Source organism: Ruditapes philippinarum, unplaced genomic scaffold (genome assembly GCF_026571515.1).
Source record: "Ruditapes philippinarum isolate M1 unplaced genomic scaffold, ASM2657151v2 ctg9825_1_1_1_1, whole genome shotgun sequence".
Taxonomy (NCBI): domain Eukaryota; kingdom Metazoa; phylum Mollusca; class Bivalvia; order Venerida; family Veneridae; genus Ruditapes; species Ruditapes philippinarum.
The window spans coordinates 14,486-41,440 of record NW_026862238.1 but is presented as its reverse complement, the minus strand read 5'-3'; the positions used below and the strand labels follow the sequence as shown (position 1 = coordinate 41,440).

General features: G+C 31.3%; 3 protein-coding genes across 3 annotated transcripts; all 3 read right to left on the bottom strand.

Annotated features, from left to right (window-relative positions):
* Positions 1-5,872: 5,872 nt before the first annotated feature.
* Positions 5,873-12,130, bottom strand: LOC132718358 (steroid 17-alpha-hydroxylase/17,20 lyase-like). Its single transcript, XM_060702059.1, has 6 exons — positions 12,111-12,130; positions 11,250-11,464; positions 10,759-10,887; positions 10,434-10,538; positions 9,963-10,097; positions 5,873-8,661 (listed from the first exon to the last, which is right to left on the bottom strand). The coding sequence occupies exons 3-6, from the start codon at positions 10,880-10,882 to the stop codon at positions 8,315-8,317; spliced, it is 711 nt and encodes a 236-aa protein (XP_060558042.1). The 5' UTR covers positions 10,883-10,887; positions 11,250-11,464; positions 12,111-12,130; the 3' UTR covers positions 5,873-8,314.
* Positions 12,131-12,182: 52 nt separating this feature from the next.
* LOC132718359 (cytochrome P450 2K6-like) lies at positions 12,183-17,364 on the bottom strand. Its single transcript, XM_060702060.1, has 5 exons — positions 17,203-17,364; positions 16,420-16,596; positions 15,606-15,683; positions 14,479-14,577; positions 12,183-12,265 (listed from the first exon to the last, which is right to left on the bottom strand). The coding sequence occupies exons 2-5, from the start codon at positions 16,568-16,570 to the stop codon at positions 12,240-12,242; spliced, it is 354 nt and encodes a 117-aa protein (XP_060558043.1). The 5' UTR covers positions 16,571-16,596; positions 17,203-17,364; the 3' UTR covers positions 12,183-12,239.
* A 3,821-nt stretch (positions 17,365-21,185) lies between these two features.
* Positions 21,186-22,405, bottom strand: LOC132718357 (uncharacterized). Its single transcript, XM_060702058.1, has 2 exons — positions 22,316-22,405; positions 21,186-21,698 (listed from the first exon to the last, which is right to left on the bottom strand). The coding sequence occupies exons 1-2, from the start codon at positions 22,403-22,405 to the stop codon at positions 21,186-21,188; spliced, it is 603 nt and encodes a 200-aa protein (XP_060558041.1).
* Positions 22,406-26,955: the final 4,550 nt, after the last annotated feature.

Here is a 26,955-nt window from a genome sequence, read left to right as displayed (position 1 = left end):
TTTTTTGATCAACTCAATTCCATTGTAAATATCAATATTATACCAAGACATACCATAATCTTTCAAATCCTTTAAAACTTGACGCTATGATGGGATCTCTTCTTTTAAACACATGTGCAATAAACCCAAACGAGTACCACTCCTTTTTATTCCAGTCGTTTGCTTATATAAAACTTGTTGTAGGCAACAAGTTTACTGTCAGAGAAACTAACTGAAATATATATTTCACAAATTGTGTCATATCAAACAATAAGCGTACCTAGATGTTAATCCATTTTTGAGTGTTTTTGTTTTCGTTTCGTTAAAGCACTAATTTTAAATGGAATTCTAGACAATAAATTATATATATAAATATATATATATATATCACATGCAGCATCTTTTGTTACACATGTAAATATGTATAAATTATATTATGATGCATATAAATTTATGTGCTTAACCTATGTTTACACCATGACCTATATTTGCTATGTTGAATTATTGTATAACTTGTAATGATAGTGATTGTACATTTATATATATATGTTTTTTTTTCTTCTATTATGTTAAAATCTATGAAAATGGGAAATAAAGTGTAATAAATAATAATAACAAACAAATTAACAAGCATATTAATTTCAGTCCCTACTAAATGGCATGAACAAAATGCATAGATTACATACTTTAGGTAAATGCTAGATTATTCAACGTCGGCATTACATATTTTGTTCAGAATAGTGGTATCAGTTACAAGTCGTTGCATCTTTTATCATCATTAAATGTTAAGAATAAAAATAATATTTCATCATGATAGATGAAAGCATTGCATAAGCTGGTCAAAGTGGCCCTATTCAACAGACACTTGAGAAAAAAATTGTAAACTTATCCAACGTAATAAATAGCTCTTAAACAACGCTCTCAAAAGATACGACTATATGATTAAACCAGCTTCCATACATAAATTGAACAATCGAAATACAATTAGATTATCTTTAAGTATGTTTTTTTAGATGACGATGCTGTAATGATTTATACAGTATTAATTCCTGCAAGAAAATTCTCTGAACTGTTGTCAATAAATCATTATGTCAATATGATTTAAAGCATATATTATATATATTAGAGTAACTCATATTATTATCGGCACAAACGTAAACATCTTAAATGCATAATGTGAAAAAAAGATCATTGCATTGGTACTTTTGTCTTAGTACTTACTTTTGTTAAGTAAGAAATTTTACCTAGCTACTAAAACAAACATTGTATAATATCAATGGAAAAAAAATCATACAACACATAAATTTCTATAACCTGACTATTAATTATTAATAAACTATCACGTTCTAAAATATAATAAATTGCTAGAGAATTGCATACAATTATTAACCCAAATTTTGTGCTTCACAAAAGCTGAATACATTTGTTATATGTTTTTTTATGTTTTCCCATTATATTGCTTACGTTTTATTTTTGAAATTTTGGGTTTTGCAAACGGACCCGGGTTCGCTAGTTGAATTTTGCCTTTTTAATTGGGGGAAAGCTAAAATTTAAAAAAAGTAAAGCAATAACCCATCATATGATGTCAAATTTGACAAGTGTAAAGTTAATGATGTCAAAAAGTTTACTTCACAGCTGAATGAAGTCCAGTCTATTCAAGATATCAATGATTATTTATAAAATTGTATGAAATTCAATAAAGTGGCATTCAAGTGTAAATGGTAAGTACATGTCAAAATGAAAATAACATTTTACCACAATCTTTTTAATGTAATTATTTCTATAAATATTGGTTTCGGTTACGTTCAATTGTTATAAAATAACGGGACAGTATTTTTATAATTTAGGTGTTTCTTTTTCAATATTATATCATACACAGTTTCCATTATTAATTCACATTAAAATAGCCAATCTGTTTAAATATATTACTATTCAAGTTAACTTGACATAGCGGAAAAGTGAGCATGATGCCATTTTGATGTATTTCAAAAAATGAAAACTATTCTTTTATGATGATATTGCATTTTATCCATAATTTCATTTGATCTGAAAACGGGTATAGCTTAACACGCCTTCGTTTAAACACGCACAAAGAGGACTTAATCCTTACACAAACTACAATACTACAACATTTACAAGACATTACATATCCACTTATATTATTATTAAATAAATGTAATGCAGATTTCTTGTTTTTACACTTCATAAAACCTTAAAAACCTTTCAGTCGAAGCGAAATATAAAGGGACACTTATTTACACAGGACAAAAACAAATTTACTGTAAACCATTCAAGTGTGTACAGAGACGATAATTATGTTTAAAATAGATTGAGAAAGAGTAAAATTTATAAACTTGATAACGTTATTGTAAAATAGTTAATTATGTTTTTGTAATTGCAAAAAAATGACACTTTTCCTAATTTTAAGCATCATAAAACAACTCCTAAAACAAAGTGCTGAAACTATAAACAAAAAAGTCTATTCTAAGTACCTTATGATTAGATTCTGCAGCATTTATTATGCACATGCTTATACTTTTACATTTTACAATCCTTTTAAAAAACGTTTATACAATATAGTGGGGTGTCATATATCATTATTTCATGAGATACCTCCACAAAATGTTTAATAGTAAAACTTGACAGATATCCTTGAGACGGTCATACTGATATTATCACTGAATAAATTCATCCTACTTGTTTCTATGTTTCTTATACATAACAAAGTCAAGCTTGCAGGTAATGAAATCACCGTATAATTTTGATGCAGTTTTATTAAACTACATTTTTTGTTTTCAATTGTGTCTATTTTATGCATAATGGAGTAAGCGAATTCTTTATATTAAGAAGAACAAAAAATAATTATTATTCATTGCAGAGAAATTTTACAATGTCGTAGCATTTTTCAATTTAAAACTAAATAAAAAAGTATGGGAAAACTTTTTCTTCTGGGTATCTTTTTTCAACTTATTTTAAGTTTTTAATGGGTTTTGAGGAATTAACCTCGGGGGCTTTTCGGATCATAAAAAAAATTTCAAGAGGGGTTGAATAAATCACAAAAAGTTCCCGGGTACTTCCACAGATAAAATAATTTACCCAAACCAAAATAAAAGAAACCATATTTGTGTAAGATTGTTGTATGTTTAGCTTCACCTGTATCACTAAAATACAAATTTACTTTAGCCAAGTACATGACTGTATACCTTACATAATATGAACCTTTTAAAGATTATTTTTATGAAATAAATTTATGATTAATGTATAGGTGAAGAGATTCTAATCCAATACAATTTTATCCGTTCAGATTGTCGAATAATTAATAGCAATATTTATTCGTATTTGTAAAATATAAAATTATATTTTTTTATTTGTACTACCATCAGAATGATACAACTTAGTCTAGGACATTTCTGCAATTTGAAAGTTTAATTTAAGTTGATTTTGGCAATTATGTGTGAAGCTGATATTGCGGGAAAAATCAATCGAAAGTGAGTATTAACATTTTCGATAGAAATTGATTACTTCTTCTTAAATTATGAACATTTCTTATAATGAAATGAACGATACAAAATAATGCTCGAATACAAACCACGTTCGATGTTAAGTTCCTTCAATTTCATTCATTACATCTAAAATATTGTTATAATAATCATTCAAAACTCATATATATGATACCAATAAACACTATAAAGTAAGACTCACGCAAGAATAGGTCCTAATCCCGTTTTTCAAATCTGATTCACATGTTAACGTCGTTGCTGATTAGGCAACTCTATATAGGTTTAATGATGACACGAATAACGTCTTACCTAAATCGGTATGTCTAATAGATCTCCATTTGACAAATTGTTAGAACCAGTTGCGTGATACCACTGACAATATCAATTAAGTTTGAATGCTTTTATAAACATATTTATATAGTATTTAATTGCAAACATTGTATGCATACAGTTTGAGTAGAAATCAACTCAAGCTGAAACTTATCTAGAAAACATGAATACTAGTAATAAAACTGAATATTTATACATTTTGAAGTTTTTGCACTGAGTTGTGTTAATTGATAATACCAATATTTATCTTTATGATTATTAAATAAATTTATTTCATGCAATACTGTTTATTATAGGAAAGGTTTGGTATTGCTTAATACCCTTAAAAGATAGATAAAAGGGTTTCCACTGAGATTTTTTCTTCATTTTTTTAATAGGAAAGCGTTGTAATCTTTCTTACTTTTATAGGGGTATTCTTGTTTATGTAAGAAAGTCAAATATCATGTTTTGATGGTTTTGGATCTCATTCAAGTTCCTTCTAATTCAATGTTAAAATATCCATTATCTATTTACAGCATGTTTGTGTAAATAATAAATACAGTATTTCAGTGTAAACGAGATCATGTAAACGTTTATATTTCCTTTATTAGTCACGATTTAAGGAACATTTTAAATTAACTGTGCAAAAATCGAGAACTCATTCGTTTGATTACCCGATCATTTATCCTGATCCAAGCAGGAAACTTCTTGTTGTAACTGCTTGATAATTAAATAAGTCATTAATAAAAAGGCTGATTTGTTCCTAATCAATTTCTTGAATGATCTTAGACACCCTTTATTTGAACCATAGTATGAAACAGTAAATATCATATATATATATTACTATGAAGAAACCTTTGTCCACATAATTATGAAATACGTCAAATTTGAAACAAATGCAACGATTTCATGTAAATAAATTTATGGCAATACTATCGTTTTCTTGAGGCCCGATATGTCCATAAATATATTAATTTCTCCAAAGAATTTATTGTTACATGTGTTCCAAAAAGGTCCTCCTACGTTTGCCTCTGTTGCTTTTTGACAATAACAAGTACTGTAGTAGATATTCAGTGATTAAGTATTTTGTGTGAAAGTCGAAATACTATTTTCCTCACATTTTGTAACTTTTTTATGACAAAAAATTTGTCATGGTACTTGCTTAGTTTGAAATTGCATTGAACTTGTTACTTGTAACAGTACATTACGTTTCTAACAGTTGCATTAAAAATATCTGGAAAAAAAGATCATGTTTGCACAGTTTTTGGACAAAAAGTGTTTTTTTGTAACACATTTTACCTTTCCTGTTTTATAGCTTAATATCAGGTAAGATAAAGAAAATGGTAACCTCAACGAACCCCAAAAAACGGCAAAATTGTACAATGTTAAAGACTCGGTCACGCCCAACAGCTCGGGCTAGAATACATGTAACAAATTTTACTCTAGAATCATTCAGGGGAGAGGGGAGTAGCAGACGTCATTTTTTATATAACGGGCTGCATATCGTTCTTTAAATATCAAATGCAAAATGGCCAACAAGTGTTAAGTTAAATGCCGTTGGTGTCAAAAATGCGTTTATATTGATACAATACTAAGATCATAAGCTTTTCATTGGTGCAACATTTTGAAAATAAGACTATAGATCGTAATAAACTAGCGGTTAGTACAGACAACTCTTGGTTTATATTCGGTATTTGTAATTTACATAGTTCATATATTAAACTATTTAAGTGCGTATTCATTAGATTCAGCCATAAAGTTCTTTTCATTATGGGTTGCCAAGAGTTATGTACGTTATGTGTTTGCGTCCCTCGTAATTTCCCTTGTATATATTATAATATGTATTATTGACTCGGTAGGTATCTACCAATCCCTTTCTTTCATTGTTGCTCTGCCCTAATTATAATAATCTAATTAAGCTCCTCCTCCTCATTTGTTTCCCCTTCCCGTTTGGTGTCCTTTCGTTTGCCGTTGATTCAGGATATTGTAGGGACTGCGTTTTGGAGAATACCTCTTGTTGGTCTTTAGCCTCGTGTTACATAAGATTATAATATAAGAGAAGTTGAAATATAAACCAAATAACATTTTGATATTTATGTAAATAATATAATTTCGACGCGTTAATAAGGAGCAAATAAATTGAATTTACATATATAACAGTGTATACGAATATTTTTCGACATGCTAAAAATTATAATTATACAACTGAAACAGGTCTTCTACTGAATATAATTTAAATTAATACCTTTTTATTATAATATTTATCTTTCATGATATATTCAACTAATAATAATAATGATAATAATAATAATAATAATAATAATAATAATATCTTTATTTAAAGAAGGTTACACATTAAGAACATACAATAACAATCATATATATCTTATTTCCAATGTGGCTTTCTGAAATAGAAAACAACAACAACAACAACAGGACATGCATAGGTAGAAAAATGAATATAATATGTAATATTTAGAATATTACAACTCATATACTTTCGACAGACACTCAACAATTTGTTTTAACATATACGTATATTGCATCATTCGTTCGTTCGTTCATTCGTTCGTTCATTTATTAATTAATTAATTAATTAATTAATTAATTAATTAAATAATTCATTCATTCATTCATTCATTCACTCACTCACTCACTTATTCATTCATATGAACATCAAGATATGCTTTGTATTTCTCTTTAAAACATTTAAGGTTATTAACATTACGAATATTTAAAGGTATATTGTTCCAAATGTTCATGCCATAATAAGAAAATGTGTCTTTAATATAGTTTGTTTTAGGTCTTGTCCATAATACAATATCTTTTCGTGACCTAGATCTTAAGTTACATATTTTGTTGTCGGATAAAGTCATCAGTTCTGTCATATAAGTCGGTGCCATGTTATTTAAAGTTTTAAAAACAAGCACCGCCGGGTGGTATTTACATCTGTCAAGGAACGGTAACCAGTTAAGAGTTTCGAATAGATTTATTGACGGAGATCTTTGTGGTTGCTGTAAAATGATTTTAGCAATTCGTTTTTGTAATTTACAAACATTATTTATGTAGTTTGTGTTTCCTTTACCCCATATAATACAACAGTAGTCCATAATGGGCAATATATATGCATTGTAAAACAATAATTTCATGTCAAAGTGCAAAAATACGATATCTTGTCAATAAGGCAATTTTTCCGTTAAGTTTTTTACAAACATTGTCAATTTGCAAGTACCATTTTAAGTTGTTATCTATGCAGATACCCAAGACTTTTTGATCAGTTACATTTTCAAGAGCTATTTCATTTATCTTAAGATACAATTTTCTCATAATATTTACTTTTTGTCTTGTTCCTATTACCATACATTTTGATTTATCTGGATTTAAGGCCATATTATTTATTTTGCATCATTTGTCAACGTTATTTAAATGATCTTGAAGTTTTATTTCTACTTTTGATATACATATTTTCTCCGGACTCATAAAGAGTAGAATCGTCTGCGTATAAATCAATTTTTATATCATTACCAATGAAGGCTATGTCATTTATGTATATTAGAAATAATAAAGGTCCAAATATTGAGCCTTGTGGAACACCGGAAATTATTTTCATTGTCTGAGATTGAAGATTACCTATCGTAACCAGTTGTATTCTGTTAGAAAGATATGACTTAAAAAACTTAACGGCATTTTCAGAAAAATGATATAAAGTTTAAGTTTATGCAAAAGTATTTCATGGTCAACCAAATCAAAGGCTTTCTTTAAGTCTAAGAATGCAGTCCCGATATTTTTTCCACTGTCAACATCTTTTAACCAAGTATCTATTAAACTAATGAGTGCAGTATTACATGAATGATTTTTTACGAAATCCTGATTGTTTATTATGAATTATGTTCGTTTTTTCAAAGAATGAGTGTATTTGTTTGGCAATATGGCGCTCAAATATTTTGGATATAGTTGACAAAATTGATATCGGTCGATAGTTATTTGCTTCATTCTTATCCCCCGATTTAAAAATAGGTATAACTCTAGCTCTTTTGAAATCATCTGGGAAAATATTAGATTTAATACTATTATTGATAATTGATGCAATTATTGGTGTAATATAATCTCCACAATATTTAATGATGTTTGGCCCAATTCCATCTAATCCTGTAGATTTTTTAACATTCAGTTTTTCAATAATTAGTTTTACTTCAAACGGTGTAATTAATTCAATATTAAATTCATGATATATTAGCTTTTGGTCTAATGTTTCTTTCAAGTTTGAAAAATTTGTATTTGAAAACTTTGTTTTCTGTATGACATTCGAGATATTGACAAAATACTTGTTTAATTCATTTATAATATTTACATTTCCGTAAATTTCTTTATTACCTGTCACTAGTCTGTCTGGCAATGTAATACAACCTTTTTGTATTTAGATTTGAAACGTCCTTTAAATTTTTCCATAAAAATGCCGGGTCTTTGTTATTTTTAATAGCATTGTTAAAGTAACCCTATATTGAAAAAACGTTTGCTTCAGTCAATTAAATTCTCCTCTTAGCAATGACTTTGTAGGGCTTACAACCCAGAGAAAAAGCTGACCCAACAGGGGTGATATCTGCACATAACCCAGACTCCATTTTCCATTTATAGCGCTGCATTAAACTCGCGAAGATTAAATGAAGCTCTGGTTTGGCAACAAATTCTCCGAGACATACTCGTGTTCCTGCCGAAAATGGCAGCCAGTTCTTTGGCTTAGGTCCTAGCTTTCCATCTTCCCCTAAATATCGTTCTGGAATAAATCGATCAACGTCATCCCAGGCGCTTGGGTCATGGTGAAGCGCCCAGTGATTGATGGCTATGTTGGTTCCTTTAGGAATTCGGTAACCGGCTGAATAAATAGATAAATGCATAATTATAATTATTTTTATATTATAATGAATTAGTAACAGAAACAATATAATGATTGTATAAACATCTTTGCTGCGATAAATAAAAAGGGCATGCATGACACTCAATAATTAGCATTTAATTTGTTTGATATGTTATAAAAATATGCTTAGAACTGATGTTATGCACTTATTATTTTTCACAAAGCAGACTGCCCTAATAACTAAGCCAAATAGCACCTTTTCTGAATTATGAAATAAATGTTCTGAAAGTTCATGTAACTAGCGTAGGAGTTTTAACGGAACTTTGTGGTAATTGAATTCAATAAGCAGCGAAAAGAAGCTTGTTTAATAAATTGAGACATGCAAATGCAAATTTTGATACAGATGATGCTTTTCCTCATGAATGTTGTTGTACAAGGACTCTTTTGTTAAAGGTCTTTGAAAACCACATTCTGGAACACATTATACCAATTTAGTAATGAATCATTTCTCAATGTCCAGTGGATCGGACATTTCTTTTTTCTCGCTGAATCGCTGAATAATCATTATGTATGTAACGTTTTAAAGCTCACAAACCCTGTCGGTGAAATGCTAGCTCACCGCCAAGAGTGGTTTGTGTCCTTATATGTGGGAAAAATTCCCTTATATTAATTCACCAACTTTGTTATTGCACATTAAAAACATTATGCATGTAACGTTTTAAGGCACACAAACGGTCGGTGAAATCATGTCGGTGAAAGGCTTTCGCTCGACAAGAGTGGTTTGTGTCCTTAGTTATTGGAAACATTCCCTTATGTTAATACACCGGCTTTAGTTTTTGCATGTTATCATGCTCATTAAAGGTATCATGACGTTCTATGTATATTTACACACCACCTACAATTTTATTATGAAAGTACTATATTACTAGTGTAGGATGGTTGTAATCAAAGTCATCTGCAGATAGGAAATTTACGATCGCTCTAATTGTCACTTTATACAATGAAGTGTTTTTGTAATGTTTATTCATTTTGTTTATTTGTGTGTGTGTAAGTCATAATATTTTAGGCTAATAATTGTTATGAAAAGCCTTATAATAAGAAGAATACACTGCCAAACAAAATACCTTTCACATTTCAGCTACTCATTTTGAAAACATTTTGGCCCTCGTCAACAAAAAGAAAAATATTTAACGATTCATAAGTTAACCCATTGCTTTTAAAAAAGTAATAAAAATAAAGTTAAGCAACAATGCAGGGTGGACTTTCCGAAATTTTTGTTCCAAGCGCAATTTACTGCGAACATTGTACAATGTACTTACACAATTCTGTATCACAAGACGCTTGATGGAAAACTCCTGATGGGACTACGCTTGCAAGACGCATACTTTCGTGTAACACAGCTTCCGTATAACCCAGATTAGGGCGGTCTGCAACTCCTGGTAATCTGTCCTTCCCTGAAGAAGCAATGTACTACCTTTGATATTTTAAGTGATATCTTTATTCTCGAGCTCAATTTTACAGTAGTAATAATAATATATAATATATATCTGAAGTGTTTAACGAAAACGAGTTTGTATTTTCTTTGTTTAAATGAAGGAAAATCTCAACACTATAATTGATTGGCGAAGGCAGTTTTGAGCTCAAAATTTTCAAAAAGAACAAATCACAATTTTTTTTAAGGATTAATTGTTCCAAATCAAAATACGCGGAATGCGCCTTTGAGTTGATACTGCACAGTGACCGACTTTTAACTTGCAGACTGCTTTGGTAGACAAATGTATTTTACTAACCAACAGCATTATCTATTTCTTCTTGAACCTTTCCTTGTATATCCGGAAATGCCACCATGTGTAACAGGGCAAACCTGAGTGTAAATCGGGATGTGTCTATGCCAGCTAAAATACAAAATATAAAATCGAGTATAAAGCAAAATCTATAATCTAGAGCAACTCTTTTAAAATGATCTAGATTACAAAAAAATGTCTTCCTCTTACATGTTTACCTTGATTGGATATAAACTAATCAAATTAAGCTTTAAATTATATTTTTAAGAAGCACCTTATTTCAATTTTCAATTATAAGCAAACAAAAAACGGTGTTCTCAACGATGCATACCAAAGAATATATCAGTAAGCGTTTGAACAAGGTGATCTTCATCTAGTCCTAAGAGTGCGTCTTTTCCCTCCTCCTGTTCCGCCTCCATGCGAGCAAGGATCAAATTGTCCGAAAGATGTCGCATTTCATCTATCAAAAAAAAGTTCTTTATATCAAAGGTATAGTCATTATGTCTTAGAAATTTATTTTTTCCGTCTTTAGAAATATCAAGCATACGTTTAAGAGCATATATTTTGATATTTACAACTGGAAAAAAATAGCGCTGAACATGCAGCTTTGTGTCGTAAAGGTGGCAAAATGTAAACAAAGAAGTACTTGTATTTTGACTTCTATACAGAATACTAATTCACTATAATTACATATTAAGTATACTTGACTTCACCTTATTCCCTATATGCACCTTACTTTGTTAAATGTTGACTTCGCCTCCTTGTTTATATGCTTTAACATTTTTACATGTTGACTCCACCTTCTTTTCTTACTGCACTTACCTTTGTTAAAAGTTGACTCCGCCTCCTTGTATTTTCTTCTTATAAACCCTTCGATCACTTCATTCGTAAACACCTCTAGCTCTTTAAAGGCCTGGGTCTTATACACATATTTCAAGCCTGGTACAAAATCCTCCAAGATGCCCCTTCCAAATTTGTCGTTTATGTCGTCATCGGCTTTCAGAATATAACTCACTTCTTTATCTTTGAAATCATATCTAAAAAGACCAGAACAAACATTTCATTAAACGGAAATATTTCTCTACTTTTCTACTCTAGGAGTCAGGCATAATTGGTAGTAATTATTAAAGAATATACAGAAATTACAGGCATATTTCAGAGGAATAATAATATGAACAGTATTTGTTTTATCTGTTTGAATGTGGCGTCCGTGGCCGAGTGGTTAAATCGTTTTAAATCGAAGCCACTACCTTCCCGCTGGGGGGTCATTTTGAACTCCTTCGGGGAAAGGACCGACTTGCAACCTTTCCCCAGACAATTTCAACAATTCTCAACAGTTCTCATGCGCGGCCCACAAAAGGTGGGGGTTGGGGAAAATAAATTAACCTAAACCCCCGCCTTGGGATTTCGCTTATTTTTATCCCCCCCTTTTAAAAATTTCGATATAAAACTTTCATTTTGAAATAAAAACACAAAAAAAAAAAAACAAAAACATTTTTTGACTTTTTACCCATTTCTAAAGAAACTGTACAATGACTTTGGGGACGATTTTTGTAATATGTTTTCCCAAAAGCCGAAAAGCCCAACACCCCCGCCTTCCCAAACCCCTTTTTAAAATTTACTTCTAATCCCCGGGCTAAATTTAAAAACCAAAAATTATTTGCTTTTTAACCCACCACTTACTTTCCGCCAAAGCAAAGACTTGTCAGTGATGTTGGAAACAAAAGTTATGTACTGCTCTGGGTTCGAATTGGCCGGAAATTTTGTCAATTTCAACAAACGCCGTTTCTACAGCATCAAAGATTCTGTGCTCTAAGGCGTCTCCTTGCAAATATTGTCTGTAAAGAATGAGACAAGATGATACAAAGACCATGCAATACTCGTATAAGTGTCAGTCTTTATAACTATAATATACAAACGTTTGGGCGATTCGGCCTGTAAAGCGCTTAAATTTGGGTTCTATTTTATAAAATCTGTTAAATCTAAAGTCCAGCTTTCTTCTCAACTATAGAACAACAGTTTCTTCTCAACTAAATTAAAAATTTTAAGTATGTGCACTGTACACTTTTAATGGGTATAAAGCTATATATTATGAAATAATTTTATAAACCTTGTGTCGTATTTTGGCATATTCCAGACGGGCCCTGGCCTGTTAAAAGTTAAAACTGTTTCCCAGTCTTTTTTACACCACATATTTATAGACGGAATAAAATTTTTCCGGAAAAGGTTAAAATATATTTTTCGCTTTTCAAAAAACTTTTCAAAGATTTACTGATTTAAAAAATTCCAGTATTTTACCAACCAAACATAGTATTTTTAATTATAATTTTTAAAATTATGAACTTTTTTTTTAAAAACAGATAACATTTTTTTTTAGACATTCCTAGTAATAATTTTCTTTTTTGATTAACGGATTTAAAAGGCCACATAAACAAAAAAGTTTAGGAATAATTTTTTATTGACCAAAAGCCCCATGAAAACAAAATAGTAGACTTCCCTTTAAAAAATTTTAAATTCTAAAAGACTTATTCCGGGGGCAATAGAAGCAAAAAAAGGGCAGTTAACGTCCAAAGATATAGTTTTTTGGAATTTAAATGAACAACAAAAAAAATAGGGAAAAAAGATTTTCAGATTTTTTTCATACAAAATTAATTAACGGTCTCTGTGACATATTTAGGGCCTTTAAAAATAACTACAAACTAAGTTTTGTTTGCAATACGATTAACCAATGTTTAGAGATAGATAAGATGAAAACGAAAGTAAAGGGTTGGGAAAAATAAACTTCATTATATTAATTATAATAATTTCTCTTTACAACGATGCATGGACTGATGCTGGGTTGTTTGAAGATCTCTTAGTTTTTTCTTTCATCTTTTTTGTGATTCTTTGTTGTTTTTTTTATTCATTTATTAATTGTTCTGTTCCTATTTTGTTTTTGTTACCCTTTTTGTTTATTCGTTAGTTAGTTTGTTTATTTAAAAAAATATCAGGGACTTTAAAAAGTAAAATTTTTTTTTTGACATAATTCACGCGCGGAAAACAAAAACGCCATATTTTTTCCACCCTTTGCGACAATCTTTTCTGCCGCTGCGAGGACACACCCCTTTGCAAAAAAGGGTTTTATACCACCCTTTCCGGCAAATTGTATTTTTTAAAAATTTACTCACAGATGCCCCGAACAGCAAAGAGGGTTTAATTTACCCTTAGATTTAATTCAAAGGTTTTTGAAGAGGGGATAAAACTCTCGATGCTTTTTTATTGAGCTAAAGAATGCTAAAATTGGGTTTCGCACACCGACACACTCCACACCCCAATGTATTGGCCATACGAGGGCCCCTAAACCCATTTCAATCCCGGGATTATTTATCAAATTTTTAGAAACAATCCGTAGAATAGCTAGATAGCTTCCTCACTGAAAGAACCAAAGTCCCCTCGGGGTTTGAACCCCCCACGGGAAAACAATTGGTTTTAACAAGAATGTAAAAAGTTTAACAAAAATGTGAAAACATTAAAAATTAATGGTGCTGCTTTTTCTATACGGGAAAAGGGAAAAGCCATGAAAAAAATTAAAAAGGAAAACTCAGAAAACCTGGTTTCGTCAAAAAAAACTAATGCTACACTTTTGGATCTTAAAATTTTAAAGCCAATTTTTTACTACATAAAAAATATATTCTTCTTTTTTGCCTAATATGTCAAAAAATATACTATATGTTTTTATTAAATTCCTAATAGTAAAAAAACATACGTATGTTTACATTTTAAAATCTTTTTTATTTTTGGGGGTTTTAGGGAATTTACAGTCATATTGTTTTTTAAAAAACAGAAAAGTTTTGACTCTCCAAATTGAATTGACTTATATAAACTTCCCCTTTAAAATGAAATAATTTTTATTAAGTTTTCGTTAGCAAACCCTTTTAAAATTTTATGTAAATTACCCATTTTAAACCTAAATGTCTGTTATTTCATGTTGTGACCTCACCCCTGTCATGTTGTCCCTGAAAAGGAGAAATAAAAATTTTTACTTGAAAAAAGAAATATATATTATACTTACTAGATGGAATACTCCTTCTCGAAGCGAAGTCTGTTGATTTTTTAACCAAAACCTCCAAGGCTGTATCTATTGTGTTGACATATACAAGCGGCATAGGACCTTGAATTAAGATATATTATATTATACTATTATAACTTCATGGAATATCATTTTGTAAAATGCAAAATAAAACATTAATACATGTATGTTAATAAAACCATTCAATTAAAACCAGCACGTGTATAAAATAAATGATAAAATTATACATGTAATCACTAACACACCAGCACTATGTGAAACAAGACTTGTCCGCGGACAGCGCTGTCCACTTTCCTAAGTGCTGGAAAAAAGCAACATAGAAAAGGGGGTAAAATCAACAAACATTTCAAGTCTGAAGTGAATACCTTTAACGTGTTTTTTAGTAAAAAGGCAAATATTCCAAGTTAAAGAAGGAAGACAAAAGGGGCATAACTATGATTTTTAGGATTATCTGCCCTTCTGAAATGGTGTCATATTTCGAAAGTTAACATGTTTATCAATTTAAAAGTGAACAGTTCTGATAGTTCCCTAAAAGGGGATCTAAGTAAAAAGGTTAACAAGGGCTAACAATCTAAGTTGAAATTGCCTTGCATAAACAAGTTTTAGGATTATCTGGCCTTTTGAAATGGCGCCCTTTAATGACAATAAACATGTATACCAAGTTTGAAGACTGTCTGAGAAAATGTACGTTATCAAAAAGGTTAACCTACGCCGACAAGAGGGTCATGACAATAGATCAACTTTTTTTCTTTTAAAAGTGGAGCTTATAAATGACATTAGACACTTGCAAAATATATACAAAACAAGATCTCTCCATGGACTGTGGAGTCAACACGTCTCCGGCACTGTACTGGGTATTTATTGAAAAAAAAAGCAAAATAGAACAAGCGGGGATAATTGTGCGAAAGTTATTTTGCAAAGTTACTTGCCCTTGATAGAAAACAAATAGACGATATATCGGTGCGATACCGCACATTTTTTCAGACACGAAAGGACACCTGGGTAAAATCACCGACGTTCAGTAAGCTAGCTTGAAGAGCTTCCTCACATGAAATAATCCAAAGTCCCTGTCGGGATTCGAACCCCACAGCGGTGAGGGTTTACCTTACCTAATCTGATTGACACGACTGGACCATATTTCTTCGACCACTCAAATGCTTGTTCATGTAATGTCTTCAAGTCAACTTCTACAAATATAAAATTATATGATAGCAAGTGGTTAATAAACGGTACGTAGAGTATTATATATAGTAAGATGTGTATTGATACATTAACTAGTTTCTTTAAAGCTGCATGCCTCCATATGAGCCAAAATATTTCAAAAAATTAAACTTGAGAAACATGTACTAAGACTGTATATTGCACATGCTATATGCGATAAAAGCCTGTTTTTTGCAATTATATATAACATTACATTTGTACTGCGTGACTAACGCAGTAAGGGCAATTTTTGCATACAGTGTAGTTTGGCCCAAGTTATAGATGCCGTTTGCAATGTGTAAATTACTTTCTTTGTTCACTACACAATATTTATTTTTACATAAATTTAAAAAAAATTCATGAGACAAAGTTGCTTTATAAAAGCTGTTTAAATAGTATATACCTAATTACGGTGCCTTTATCACTTGACTATTTGCGTGTGGCTGTCCATGTAGTATATTTACCGTACTGTAATGCATTTTTATTTTACGAAGAAATAAACGACTTTGCCCCAAACAATTCTATGTATATAGAATACAGAATGCGCTCATACGAGTATTTCGCTTTTTTACAATAAAAAATAGAAAAAAATAATTAAAATGTTATGAAAGATACTATTACCTACTATTAGATAGAATTTGGATATGCATAATTTTCTGTACCAATCAGATCACAAAGAAATCACATTACTCGGCACTGTGCTATATAATGATAGGTACTTACGCATCATGTTTCCAATGAGGGGAAAAGCTATTGGACCGGGCGGGTATTTGTACTTCCATTTCTGTATCAACCAATACACAACAAGTCCCGTTACTATAGCAACGAGGAATGTCGTCCCTATCGATCCCGACAACAGAAATTCCTGAATCATGCTCAACCGTTAATTAATCGATAAATCTGCAATAAATCTTGATTATCATAAGTGTGACAAAATAATACACCACAAAGAATACAATCGTTTAAGGATCCTGTAACTCATTTTTTATGGTTTTATATCATAAATATAATGCTCAAATGAAAATTTATTAATATTGTAAGTTCCAAGAAGCATTATTTGTAAAGATATTACCAAATTTACATTTCATGCAAATAAAGGGAGGTAATTGAAAACTTATTTTCGAAAAAGTATTTAGCCGATTTTTTTCAATAAGAAATGAATGCATATATTTCAATGATTACTTATAATGCGTATAAACATTTGCTGTACATATTTAACATATTCTTGAATGTTTGAAAATTGTTTCAAAAGAATAATTATATACACATAAAAATTTTTACGTTAGTATTGTTACATCCTTAATTACAACATTTAGGATCTTTAAGTGTTTTCATGTCCTTAATTTTAAATAAACACAAATAAAATTTAAAAAAGAACAGTATTGGAGTCAAATTTATGCGGGAAAAATCGGCAATGTGAATTACAATGCATAAATTTATTTGTTACAGAAGTTTGTGATAATTAATCTGATTGAAAATCGATTTATCAATTGTATAAGCATTTACCTGAACAAATAGTCCCACTTCGAATGAAATTTTTACTCTTCACAAAGTTAACTATCTACCCAACGCATAGCCAGCTGCAGATAGGTCAAAATGCAGCACATAAATGTAAAATACAAACAACTTTACAGGTAACATTAAAGTGTACACACGATATTTTATTTATAGGTCATTATGTAGCACAGCTATGTATGACGTACCTAATAAATACGCTGTAAACGTATTGACCCACTTCAGCGTTGAAGTTGTTATATAGTACAAGGTTTATAACACTCGTTTGACGATAAGGTTACAATATAAATCAATACTCTGTTGATAATAGAAAACATACATATACTTAAAAACTCTCTGATGATAATTAATATATAGATTGCTTAATTATTTTTTTTTCATTGTTGTAAACTTAATGTGAAACGGTTTAGACCATCTTAGATCCTAATTGTATTTAGAAAATAGCGCTGATTGTGTAATTACCAGTATTTCTCATAAAAGTAGCAAAATGTAAACAAGCTACTGTTTTAATTTTCATTGAAAATACTAAATCACTTTGACTGTTTAAAATTGTTTAATAGCAACAAAGTAAAATTTGTTTCAAATAATCGGCTACTAAATTATTCTTTGGAAGCTATAACAGGACGCGGAAACATAAAAAGCTTCTATACAAAAGAAATTAACTTTGGCCTTTCAAAGTGTCAAAATGTAACAGAAGTAAAATGTGGTTAAAAAAATTCTTTTGAAGTTATATCAGGACATCAATAAATACTTAAATCACATGCGACATGAAAATGAAAGCATTTCTGCTTAAAGGGTATAATGTTCCTTTAATACAAATGGGCAACGTTTGAAATATAGTAAAATGTAATATATAAGTGTGGAAGCCAAATATGTTGGCACCAAGATAGAACAAATGCCTAAAAGACAAAATTTGTGGAAGAGGAATAATCGTATAAAGTGATGCACGAATGCAGGAAATCATATAAAGTCTCTTAAAAAGACAGTTTTACATTAGTTTTGATCACGTGCGTCTGTCCAGTAAATCGACTTTATTGAAGATTTTCATATAATCTCACACACTGTGCAATTAATTGCAGAAAATAAAACGGCATGCAATGTCGATGAATATGTTAGCTTTCAATGAATGTTCCGTAAACATTCGGCATTATCAACTACGTCTCTACTACCATTTAATATATAGCAGTTGCAAAATAAAAAAATAAAAAAAATTATGATTTGTATGGAAAGAGAATATCCGACAAAAGTATATGTATCTTAATGACATGTTTATATCTGAATGTTATTAATCCATGTTTATTGTCACACTATTAGATATATCCTTTTTCTATGTATATTTATTTACATACAAGAATGCAACAATTCAAATGTATGTATGCCAACGTAAGGAATAGTAATACCATTATCGCCAATCAAAGAATTCTTGCATCGTCCGAAAAGATACCACACACTTATATTTATGTCATCCACATGCCTCTATAAACCATGCATTCGTCTTATATTAATGGCATAATTATAATGTTACAGGTTTAAATTCTACTTCTAAATATTTCAAGCTATTAATAGATCTACCTGCATTTTCCGGTTTAGAAATTCTTATTATCATCAATAAAGCTTTAAAAGCCCATTGTGCCTCAGAAATGCCATCATTTCTATTTCTTAAAAAATGTTAAACTTTATTTTTGATATTTTGTTAAAGGGTCCAAAATATACTTATTTACTATATACATGAACGGTCTTTTGCATCATGAGTTATGTTGGCAATTGGTATCATTATAGTGAAAAAGCAGTGTGTATATGAGTCTTAGACTTCTTTGTTTACATTTTGCTACCTTAACGATACATTACTGCATGTTCAGAGCTGCTTTTTCAGTTTTAAAACATCTACATTTTCTCTTTATCCATCTTTAAACATTTTTTACATTTGTTTGACATTTTTAAAGATTTGAAAATATGGATTTCTTAGGCATAATGTGCATTTAAAGATTTTTCAGTGACATTAGAAATGGTAGCAACACTCATTTTGGAATAAATATAATATATTTCTTGCGTTTATTTATATGTTTTTTTGTTACATACAATTTTCGAAAGGAATCCAGCCACTCATTATATGATGAGATTTATTATTGATAAATTCTTGTAAGAAAAAATATTGTCCTTGAACATGACAATGTGAATGGATATATGATTTAAGATCGTACTTTAAACAATTTTATTTAACGTTCTGTTCCTGTCGACAGTTCTAACTACAATGTATATACTAACTTTATGTATAAATATATGCATTATTCAAAATTTATATGATTTCCTGTTATTGAATTCGTGAATAAGATATTTAAATTTGTGTCTTATTTATTTGACTCTACAATCAGTCTTCGTTTGCAGTGGGAATTATTAATTTCCTTATATTTTGACATCATTCCATACAATTGTAAATAATTAAGTTAGCTCTAAAAATTATGAGTTGATAAGTGAAGATACTAATGCAAAATTATGTCTTATTATGCAAATTGTTTCTACAAAACTAAATTTAGTCGTCTGTTAATGTTACTTGCAACATCATTTCCTTAAAACGAACTTTGTCTCTAGATCATTTTACAGAATGTCTTGTTATTCTATGAAATACAGTCCTTGGATTCTTTCTTTGAAAAAATCTAATGTCCCATTATGTCTAAGAAAACCTTTAATCTTTATTCAATTTAAGTGTTATGTTAAAGTTACAATAAAGTAACCCATTGGCCAAATACCTGAATTATGTTATTGTTTGTAAATAAGTACAGCTACAGTGATTTAGTATTGTATATGGAAGTAAAAAATGATACTTTTGCATGTTTCTACGTTTTAACATAATTATAACAGCACATACCGCGCTTGTTTCTTCAGTTGTTAAGCATGCTCTAGAACCATTAATTAAAAAAGATTACAACCCATGTTTGCAATTTCCCAAACAAATATCTAAGACATAACGTGTCTTTAATATCCTGTATTTTCATAATATAATAGAAATTGAGTGGTGAAATATCATTCAATTGGAGATGTGTTTTATCACATTAATCGCGATGTAGTCCATAAAGTATAAGACAATATTTAATTAGTGTAAAAACAATCTAACGTGACTTCATCTGTATCATAAACACATAATGTAAGAGCACGATAGAGTGCAAGCTTTACACTATAGGCGCGCCAATGAACAATGACTTTGCTATAATTCGGCTGCGACCCTTTCCTCCAACATTTATCATGTGAGTAGTCATTTTTTTGAGTACAAAATCGGAACCATTAAAGCGCGGCGTGATTTATGCGCCATTTATGCACTGTTGCGCAAGTTAATTTTTCATTGTAGGGAAGACAATAATTTGGGTTTAAATATGACAGTATAAAGCAGACGACATTATTTTTCCGCCGATAGTCTGTTAAACTGAATAATGCGCTGTCGACCTACCCGTTTAAGATATTTAACCCTTTCTCCAATAATTTAATTTCACTTGTTTTGTTACCACCGATTGATACACATCGAGGCAATAAACCTTTTACTGACAGATAAAGAGCGAAACCCATTCATACGGACAAAGGTAAAACTTTATATTTTTCACAATTTTACAAAAATTGACTATCCTTTACCCAATCTAAACACAATACAGTGTATTGGATGTATTTTTCGCCCACGCGGGAGATTCAACATCGGTTTAAATTATACGGTTTAACAATTTACAACGCTACAGTAGTTAAACGTTATTTATGAGCGTTTAACAGAGCAGACGACAAGTTGTTATATCAGTGATAATGGTTTAAGCAAAACAAGCCGGTGTTGACATATTTACTTTTATTTACAAACTTTTTTTCTTTTTTTTCATGGTACAATTTATAACATGTAAATACAATTAATAGAGTAATATTTTTTAGATAGTAAATATTTTACACATAAACTCACAAACACACAAAGTAATGTTAATTTAAGTCCAATAGTAATTATTTTACACATAAACTGAAAAACGTTTATTTAAGTCCGAAGCTTTTATCCAACTGTTAAATTTAGGCGGGAAACTTTTCCATTTGACGAAGAGTTGTTTATTTCGTCCTTTTCCTCGGCTTTTTAATATTTTTTCTATTTTCCATGTTTGATTAGGATCAATGTCCACTTTCTGTAACTCGCTTTCATTAAATGTGCCTTTGATTTCGTCTTGTTGCATGTCTTTTAGACGATAGATAGGCAATGTACCTCTGTGATAACGTTTATACACCTTAAACAATTCGCCCGAAAACGTTTGATGGTACGCCCTAGTAAATATAGTTTTTAGATGACTGATACGCACATAATCTCCTAATTTAAATTTGAAGCGTTTGAGATTTATATTCGATTTGTTGTTTTTAGAGTTTTGAGCCATGTAGGTGGATATTCGTACTTCTTCTTGATTACTGTCTTTGACATCTGCGGCTCTCATTCCAATAGTTCTATGATAGGTATGGTTATAGCTGTCGGCGATGTCCTATAATATGGATAAAAATGTACTGGTTTCTTTGTACGACAAGTAGCGCATGAGTCTGGTTATTATACTCAAAATCGCCCTTTCGGATGTACTCGCTTTTGTCTCATTTTGTGTGGGTGAATATATTACGTCATGTTTCTTCATTAGTTCTTGCACCGTCTTGGCTCTAAACTCCTGACCTGAAAACAAACAAAATGTATAAAATATATTAATACTGTTGTCATTTTTAAAGTACACATAATATAAATAATAAAAAGTAATAGTTTATAAAGACCTTTGTCAGTTAATAATCGTCAAGGTATCCGGCTAGATTCAACCATGATGTCTTTGAAAGCTTCAGTAACATCTTGTCCAGTGTTCTGTTTGAGTGGTCTAAACCAAACATACTTGGAGAATGTGTCTATCACTAACAAAATGTATTTGAAACCGTTGTTGCATTTAGCAAATTTCACCATATCGATTAAGCCAGCCATCCATAAATCGTCTTTACCCGCACTAACAACATGATTTCGTGTGAATCGTCTCCTAACCGGTTTGTGTAAACTATATGATTACTGATTATGCAAGAATTTGCGCATTTTGTGCATTCCGATATTAAATTTCCCTTCATTTCTTACAACTTTGTACAGTTTTTGTGGCCTAGCAAATGCGGCTGGGTGTTTTGGGTAAAAATATATTGACTTTAAATAGTTCTCCCATGGAGCCATGTTTACTGTTATGTGTCCTGGGTATAAATGAAATGAATATAGCTATATGTACCTATAAATTAGTTTTCAGATTCCTCCTCCTCATCGTTGTCACTTTCTTCCTCGTCACTTTCTTCATCATCAGTAATTTCTGTCTCAAATAAATTTTCAAACTCAGTCTTATGTTTTCTCAAGACCTTTGTCACGGCTGAAGTTTTGTTATAACCTTTTGAAATCAATTTATTTATCTGAGCCATAATGTTGCTGTGCAGTTCATTGTTACTAAGTGGTAATATAAAATTGTCAATTAACATTGTATAATTATTGAAAAACGCCTTTTCGTTGTAAGGCTGTATACGTTCTTCTGCCATTTCTTGTGCTTCGTCACTTTTTTCTCCGTCATCAATCAGTTTGCTATATATTCTGTCGAATTTTTCATCATTTGATTTCCTGGCTCGCTTCCATAAGTTTACGTAAGCCTCATTATCTTCTAAGGAGTTCTCTTCATGCTCACTATCGCTTATTTCTTCATGCATTCGTTTCTTGTGATCCCTGCTTTCGGGACACCACCCGCTTTTGACATGTCTTTGCACGTCATGAATAGTGTCAAATAATTGACAACAATCGTCACAAGCTTGTCCTTTATTTTCCATGATTATCTCCAAATTATTTTCTAATTTATTATTCTGTATTTTTTCTGACTTATCCTCTATTTTGTTTGATTCTGAGTATTTTACGATGTTATCCGTATGAATTTCAGCAGCAGAATGATTAATCCTGGGATATTGTCTTCTTTTATAGGTTCTATGGGGGTCACGTGACTTATGGATTCTGAATTTTGATTATTTTTTCTGATACATTTTAACCTCTGATCCTCTTGTGTAAATGGTTTTAAATCCACCAATAAATGACCATATGGATACTTGATAGTTTTGGCAAATTGTTTTAAAAGTATATCACTTTTACCAGGATACATTTGTCTAGCCAGTGTCATGACTGATTGTTTGTCTACTGGGTTATTAAACAACACTAAATAATAACAGTTTCTTCTCTGTGTAGGATCTTTAGTACCAAACAAATTCTGATTGATAGAACTCACGGAGAGAGATCTGTGGTGGGAACCCTCCGTAAACAAATCTGTAATGCGTTTATCTTTGCCTGATTCAGAAAACAAATCATCCAAAATCAGTAAATTGTTCATTCTTGGATCAAAGAACTCATCGTCTTCTAGGTCAGCGGGAATCCATTGAATAAATTCTACTCGAGGTATCACGGTTCTTTCAATGACAGTATACAACGGTTGCCATCGTTTGTATAACCACACGATCCTTTGTATACCAGGTTGAATTTTAGAGCTGTGATACTGTAATAACTCTTTCACCATTGTTGTCTTCCCAGAGGCTAAAAAAAATGAAATTATTTTAGTACTTTAACTAAAAAAAAAAAAAACAAAAAACTATTTTTCATAACAAAAAACCTCAGCATTTTTACCAAGCTTTGCAGAAAAAAAAAAACATGAACTATATCTATTTTGCAATCCAATTGTAGTAAAATCTATTAAATAAACACAAAATTTTCAGAGAAAGACTGTATTTAAGTCATAAAAATATTTTGTTGAAAATGTTGAAAATAGTTGTAGTTATGTATCCAAACTTGTAATAAACTATGTGTCAGAAAAATGTAAAAAATACCAGAAATATGTATATAATTACCCGTGGGACCTGAAATCATCATAGTAAATGGATGGTGAAACACCATGTTTTCTTTTTGCGGTGATGGTGGTGGTGATGGCGCAGGTATAGTTGCTGTAACATGCGCTCCAGCATGCACACATTTCGCTCCATGCGCTCCTAAATGCCCTCCCAAATGAGCTCCCTGCGTTCCTAATTGAGCTCCGTGAGGAGGAGGAGGCACTCCCTGTACCCCCAAATGCGATCCCTGAGGAGGAGGAGGAGGAGGCGCTCCCAAATGCACCCTCTGAGGAGGAGAAGGAGGAGGAGGAGGACACGCTTGACTGGCTCTTTCATGCATTTGTCTCTGGTGTCGTAACATATTGTCTCTTCTCGAAAAATCTTGATGACACTCTGGACACTGTATTTTTTCCATCCTCTCAGTTCAAAAGTCGAACAAGTAATGAGGCAAATAACTATTTTGTCTTAGTTTTATAATTATATTTCTTTTTGACCAATTCTACATCATCGTTTGCAAAGACCTCAACCAATCACATGGCTTGATTCTTTCAGTTCGTCTATATCATAATAATCAGATTCATTAGTGCTTCATTCCTCTTCGTGTCAGCTAACGGAGAGGTTTTTTAAGACATTTAGTATAGTGTTAACAGTCTTAACACCAAATAAATTGGATTATATTCGTATTTAAGTAAGTGATTTTCTTGGTCTCGCCCGGCTCTTTCTTAGTCTAGCCTTGCTTTTTCTTAGTCTCGCCTGACTTTTCTTAGTCTCGCCTGTTTTTTTCTGTGTGTTCTTAATTAAAATTGAAATATTTATAAAATACCTTAATAATCCTATTTTACTTTTTGTAATAAAATTAAGAGAAAAATAATATGTGTGTATATCTTTTTTCAAAGTTTATTATTTAACTCGAGACTAATACTGCATTTTTCATTATCATTTCAGCCGTACAACAATCAACATGGATTATACCTGCGAACAGTGCGAAGCTAGTTTCACGAAGCTAAGTCAGCTGCTCCAGCATAGAAGAACAGAAAATCATTGGCAAAAATTTACATGTCCTAGCTACAAGAAGACTTTCAATAGAAAACAGAACTTAGATCGTCCTATGAAGAAACATGCCGACGAAAATTCTCACCACTGTCCAGAATGTCTTAAAGTGTTTACAAGGAAAGATGCGCTTGATGAACATCTTTCACAACATGAAAATCAAAGTGGTGGTGGCATGAAAAGACCTCATGGTGAAAATGATCATTATAGCTCAGGAAAACGACAAAAATTAACACAAAAGGATAATGCCACGAAATACTTTGAGAAAATAAACGAAAGACGAATTGAAAAGTTCAACACCACGGCGTCTTACTATAACATTAAAATCAAGGACTTGGAAGTGAGAGATTTACCAAATATTTTAAAAACACTTACAGTAATATTTCAGTCTATACTGACAAGAATTACAGAACATATTCCAGCTCATGATTTAGTGAGGGTGTCCATGGATAACCCAGAACTGGACTATCCAATTGTGTTGAGATTTATGCCAAGATCAGCTTTAACTGTTGATAGACTTCTCTCAGAAATCGAACGAGTTTTACAGTCTTATGAGCAGTTTGTTGTTGACGAGACATTTGGTATAGAACTAGTTCATGTTGCAAACGTTAAAGGCTCAGGATACAGAATGAAACCAACAGTAGCCATTACTCAGATGTTACAGAACAAAAAAGTGTAATACAAATAAAGAATAAGGATGATCTTTGTTGTGGCAGAGCACTAGCTACAGCTATAGCTCGTGTTGAAAAACACCCACAATGGGACAGCATACGAAAAGGCCGTCACATTCAACGATACTTGGCCATAGAACTCCACAAAAAACCGTCGTGCCACTTTGTAAATGCGGAATAGAAGAGGTGAAGAAATTCCAGGCGTCCATGCTAAACTATCAGATCCACGTAGTATCTGAAGCACACTTCAACTCCATCATTTATCAAGGACTAGAGGGAGGTGCACCTATATACATTTTCAATCATGATGATCATTATGGCGTTATAACGTCAATGACAGGATTTTTAAACAGAAAATTTTTTTGCCAAAAGTGTAAAAAAAGATACGATCACAAAGAACGTCATAAGTGTAATAAGCCGTGTCATTACTGTCGTAAGTTTCATGAAGATGTGTCTGAAGATTGGCAATTCTGTGAAACCTGCAACTGTAAATTTGTAAATCAAGCTTGTTTCGATCTGCATAGTAATAAGACGGAGAAGAAGGGAAAATCAACTTGCGAATTGTATTACAGATGTAAACATTGCAGCCAACTTATTAATCGTTCAAAACATAAACATGACCATATCTGTTGTGAAAAGTATTGCGACACATGCAAAGACTTTGTTAGTGAAAATCACTTATGCTACATGCAACCGGTTGAAGATGATGACACTTTAGCAGAAAATGACACAAAGGGAGAAAAACAAACAAAATACATTTTCTTCGATCTCGAATGCACACAAGATAAACGTCTTGAATGTGCTGCTGGTTACCTTCCTGGTGTAAACAATACATGTGTTAATTGTAAAAAGTCCTGGTGCGGATCTATGGAAAATAGGGCAAATTTATGTGTAGCACACAGGGTTTGTAGTACTTGCATGCATCTTAAAGTTACTTCATCTTCAAAGTGTTCGAAATGTGGTCCCAATGAATGGGTGTTTTCAGGTTTAAATACCACGGAGACATTCTGTAAGTGGTTATTCACGGTTGAAAATAACAGTGCCACAGTTCTTTGCCATAATTGCAAAGGGTATGATAGTTATCCGGTCATGAAATTCTTGTATGACAACGCCATTCTGCCCAAGGTGATCACAACAGGATCAAAATATATGTCCATTA

Bases quoted from the DNA above. Each gene is read 5' to 3' on its own strand.
- LOC132718358 (XM_060702059.1), bottom strand. From the start codon at position 10,882: ATGCGACATCTTTCGGACAATTTGATCCTTGCTCGCATGGAGGCGGAA. The intron at 10,539-10,758 runs GTATGCATCGTT...TTTGTATTTTAG, and splicing joins GCTTACTGATATATTCTTTG to CTGGCATAGACACATCCCGA. The intron at 8,662-9,962 runs GTAAGTACATTG...CTATTTATTCAG, and splicing joins GTCTTGTGATACAGAATTGT to CCGGTTACCGAATTCCTAAA.
- LOC132718357 (XM_060702058.1), bottom strand. From the start codon at position 22,405: ATGGCTCCATGGGAGAACTATTTAAAGTCAATATATTTTTACCCAAAA. The intron at 21,699-22,315 runs GTAAGAAATGAA...TCCATATTATAG, and splicing joins CACAAAAACTGTACAAAGTT to GACATCGCCGACAGCTATAA.
- LOC132718359 (XM_060702060.1), bottom strand. From the start codon at position 16,570: ATGATTCAGGAATTTCTGTTGTCGGGATCGATAGGGACGACATTCCTC. The intron at 14,578-15,605 runs GTAAGGTAAACC...TCTTAATTCAAG, and splicing joins AGTCGTGTCAATCAGATTAG to GTCCTATGCCGCTTGTATAT. The intron at 12,266-14,478 runs GTAAGTATAATA...CATTCTTTACAG, and splicing joins GAGAAGGAGTATTCCATCTA to ACAATATTTGCAAGGAGACG.